Source organism: Quercus lobata, chromosome 4 (assembly GCF_001633185.2).
Source record: "Quercus lobata isolate SW786 chromosome 4, ValleyOak3.0 Primary Assembly, whole genome shotgun sequence".
Lineage (NCBI taxonomy): Eukaryota > Viridiplantae > Streptophyta > Magnoliopsida > Fagales > Fagaceae > Quercus > Quercus lobata.
This window is the reverse complement of record NC_044907.1, coordinates 42,901,057-42,905,599: the sequence shown is the minus strand read 5'-3', so window position 1 is coordinate 42,905,599 and position 4,543 is coordinate 42,901,057. Positions and strand designations below refer to the sequence as shown.

General features: G+C 35.4%; 1 protein-coding gene across 1 annotated transcript; it reads left to right on the top strand.

Annotated features, from left to right (window-relative positions):
• The first annotated feature begins 854 nt into the window (after nucleotides 1-854).
• LOC115988148 (serine/threonine-protein kinase D6PKL1-like) lies at nucleotides 855-4,306 on the top strand. Its single transcript, XM_031111794.1, has 2 exons — nucleotides 855-1,616; nucleotides 3,399-4,306. The coding sequence occupies exons 1-2, from the start codon at nucleotides 988-990 to the stop codon at nucleotides 4,198-4,200; spliced, it is 1,431 nt and encodes a 476-aa protein (XP_030967654.1). The 5' UTR covers nucleotides 855-987; the 3' UTR covers nucleotides 4,201-4,306.
• The last annotated feature ends 237 nt before the right edge of the window (nucleotides 4,307-4,543 follow it).

The window sequence follows — 4,543 nt, the reverse complement described above, 5'->3', positions numbered from 1 at the left end:
TGCAGTTCTTTCTTGTTAAGGACTGAATCATATACTTTTATTAAAACCTATTGTTCTAAACGGCAGGGTTGTTTTAGCCAAATGTTTTCGAAAATGCTAAAATAATCCTTTTAATCTTGGCTGGATGATATACTCATGCCATGCCATATAATACAGTAAGAGAAATAAAGTCAACAATTTCCAAAACGAAGATGATATGATAGTGACTTTTCCCTTATTCTTTTTCTGTTACTTGATGGTATGAATCATATGATAGTGATTTAATATAAATAAATATTGGAATAGAATTATTTATTGTCTACTTTTTATACTTCCAAAAAACAATTCTATTATCTAATTCAAAATGAGTTTCAATAATACAAAATAAGGATAAAAAGGTAAATTGAAAATTGAAAATTCTATAAAATTAGGATAGAAAGACGAATTAAGGATATAAAGATAAATTGTGAAATTTAAAATCCAAAAATTATGACACATATTTGTACTTATACTACTAGCTATTGTAACTTGTAACTTAAAATAAATATATAAAAATATAAGAAAAATTTTATGTTTACAATATTTTTACAATACTTTTACAACAGATTCTAAATTATAGGTTATTATTGGTTGTTATGAGTGAGTAAAAAAACAATTTAAGTTGTAGATTTAAATTAAAATCAATAACAACTTATCACATATAATTTATTATGAAAATACTGTTAATATATAAAAGTTAGCCAATTTTACCATTAATTACTATCATTTAAAAAATAAAAATAAAAACTTTATATGGAAAAATTCAATTAAAAATCATGCTATTGGGCCCTAATGGCACAAAATCCAGCCATGTGGTCCATTCCCACTTTGCCAGCCCATTCCCTCCTTTCCAATTCCCACCCTTCAAAAACCGCTCCCTCTCATTCTCTCTTTTTCAGTTTTCCCCATTCACCATTTGCTCTCCTTACAAGGTGGCTCTCACCTCTCTTCTTCACCACCAACACCATCATGCAACCATGCGTCGACGACCTCGCAGACGATTTCGACAACCTCAGCATCAACTCCACAGCCACCACTGCTATAGAAACAAAGCGTAGCACAAGCTCAGGTTCCGAAACAACTACATGGACAACCACAACCACAACCACAACCACAACCACCACCACCACCACCACCACCAGCATCGCTTCATCCTCCTCCAAGCCCCACGCGCCCTCCCACGACCCATGTTGGGACGCAATCAGAAAAGTCAAATCCAAAAACGCCACCCTCAGCCTCGACGACTTCCGCTTCGTCCGCCGCCTTGGCAGCGGCGACATAGGGAGCGTGTACCTCGTGGAGCTTAAGGAGAGTGGTGGTGGTGGTGGTGGTGGTGGTGAGTCTGGTGAGAGAAGTAAATGTATGTTTGCTGCAAAGGTGATGGACAAGAAAGAGTTGGTGGGAAGGAATAAAGATGGTAGGGCAAAGATTGAGAGAGACATATTGGAAATATTGGACCACCCTTTTTTGCCAACACTCTATGCTACGTTGGACACTCCTAGGTGGTCTTGCCTTTTGACTGAGTTCTGTCCTGGTGGTGACCTCCACGTGCTCCGTCAAAACCAACCGGACAAACGCTTCGGTGAGCCTGCTGTACGGTGCGTAAAGTTACTTAATATTCATATTATTTAAAATAATTAGTCTTATAGCTTAATTATACCTTTTAGTATTTTTAATAAAAACGTTGAAGGTTCAAATTTTATCTTCTAGTTTTAACTGTTGAATTCAAATAATTAAGAACTGTTATGTCTAGTGAGTTGTATCTCTAAAATTGAAGTTGGAAAGATTAAAAGTGTCATATATTATGCATGTAGGGTGGGATTGTGGCACTGCATTATGGTGAATGATGCAACTTTATATATAAGTGGGGGTCACCACCACTTTTTACAACTATTCATTGCTTATGGGCTCCATGAGTTTAATCCATGTCTTGGACAGTGTTTGATTACGATCTCTTGTGGGTCTATCGTGCACTATATCATAATTTGATGGCACTTTCACGTATTGAATTTTAAGCTTCAAAATATATGGCTTGGTTTACGCCAAGTTTTGGGGCTCCAGAAACATTTTATTGTGGATTGGAATGTGGGTTTGGATTTTCTAAACTTTTTAGAGTAATTCAGTTAATTTTTTGCTATCGAATTTACAAAAATGATTGACTATCATCATTTTGGTGAAAGCTTTAAAATAAATGAATATGATTTTATGAACTCTATGGACTATGATAGAGCTACCTAAAAACTTCATAGAATCCTAATTCATCTTTACCTTAATTAAGTGAGTGAATCGGTAAGTTCTTTTAGGGGAAAAAATCTGTCATTCTATCTATAATTTTTTAAATAAATAGGTTACAATTTATTGTCAAAATTCAAAACCTTCAAAATGAGAATTATTTTAAGAATTTTAAAGAATCTTAATCCACAATCATCAATCACCTCTTTTTAAGTGAGTGGATTAGCAAGTTTCTTTAGGATCGAGAAGTCTAGAAATTCAGACAACATAATTGGCAATCTTCTTTTTTTTTTGGTTAAAATAATTGGCAATCTTCACCAACTAATTTGTGTTTCTTCTTTTAAGCCTCCCACATTCTTGGAAATTCCTAATGATCAGCTTGAGTGACATTATTCAAATTTTTGACAGTTCCAAATTTGTCATTATTGATTAGAGTGTTCTGTAATTTCCAGTTCAAACAAACAAGATATTTTTATAAGAAGTAGTGATTATTACACACATTCTAGTATATATATATAATACACACAAGTTATAGTTTTACAAATGAAAAATTTTACAAAGAAACTTGTGACTTTAATTCACCGTATTGAACTAACTTAAGTTGTATGTATTGTATACACCTTTTTCTTTCTTTTTTATTTTGTTTTAGAAGATACTATTTATACATTTAACTGTGAGTATTAGTCCTTCTCAAAAAAAATTTATATATATAAAAAAAAAAAAGAAAAAAAGAAAAAGAAAAAAGAGAATAAAGTTTATTAAACTTGTTAGACACAGTAGCAAATATTTTCTCGTTGTCCTTTGTCCCTAATTGATAATTCAACTTAATGACAGTAGTGACACAGTAATCCGGTGGACCCCCTCGTGCAAGATTCTAGTTATTCTGCTTCTTCTATTGCTCTCTAATTAGGAAAAATTCCACGCGATTTTGTCTCGCGTGTACCACTATCCCATCTTTTTTTGGTCAAACTATTCATATCTTGTGGACCACACGTTACTTTGTAAGCATAGCTCAATTTTGAGGTGGACTATATTTTGTACTTTTATCTTCTTCTTTTTTTTTTTTTTTTTTGGAGAGTGTAATTCACGCACTAATGTTGTGTATTGGAATGAGGTTTTGATGAGAGGGTTTCTATTGGGTGTTACAGGTTCTATGCCTCAGAAGTTGTGGTTGCTCTAGAATATCTACACATGTTGGGGATTATCTATCGTGATCTCAAGCCTGAAAATGTACTTGTAAGATCCGACGGTCACATAATGCTAACAGATTTTGATCTATCACTAAAAGGAGATAATTCAACATCATCAGCTCAAGTTGTGTCCGATCAAAATCCACCGATTACTACAAGTCCATCTAATGAATACCATAATGACCCGCCTCAATTTGCCAACTCATCGTGCATTCTACCCAACTGTATGGTACCAGCTGTCTCGTGCTTTCACCCAAAACGAAAGCGAAGGAAGCGATCCAATAATCGTGGAGCCCTTGAGATTGTGGCGGAGCCAATCGACGTGCGATCAATGTCGTTTGTTGGGACGCACGAGTACTTGGCACCAGAGATTATATCAGGAGAAGGGCATGGCAATGCAGTAGATTGGTGGACACTAGGAGTTTTCATATTTGAAATGTTCTATGGTGTGACGCCCTTTAAGGGTCTTGACCATGAGGTAACCCTAGCAAATATTGTGGCTCGAGCCTTAGAATTCCCCAAGGAACCAACTGTTCCAAGCCCGGCTAAGGACTTGATGACTCAACTTTTGATCAAGGACCCCACAAGACGAATGGGGTCCACAATGGGTGCAACAGCAATTAAGCACCATCAATTTTTTGATGGGGTTAATTGGGCATTACTAAGATGTACAAAGCCACCCTACATTCCACGTCCGGTCAATTACCGGGACACTGTCCGAGCTGATAAGGGTGCAGACAATTCGGTAGAGTATTACTAGCAAGGATGGGACTTCAATGACAAAGTTGCAAAGTTTCATACATAAACTATTGATTCACATGATTCTCAATTCAAAGCTTTTCAAGGAAAGCATGCCTTGGATACCATATTTGAGAGTTAGACCCACCTGTTTCTCTTCGTTTTATATACTTACTTTTTATTTGGTATATTTTTTGAACATATTTTTGGACCTGTGGGCCTGCCAAGTTAGTTGCCCAGATAAGTTAAGTTATCAAATATAATACACAAATTTCCTTGTTTAGGGTACATGATACACGCGTCCATTCTCTATACAACACAATCTTCTGTTCATGTAGAGAAAAACTCCAGTTTTACATGCATTG

Bases quoted from the DNA above. Each gene is read 5' to 3' on its own strand.
- LOC115988148 (XM_031111794.1), top strand. From the start codon at position 988: ATGCAACCATGCGTCGACGACCTCGCAGACGATTTCGACAACCTCAGC. The intron at 1,617-3,398 runs GTGCGTAAAGTT...TGGGTGTTACAG, and splicing joins TTCGGTGAGCCTGCTGTACG to GTTCTATGCCTCAGAAGTTG.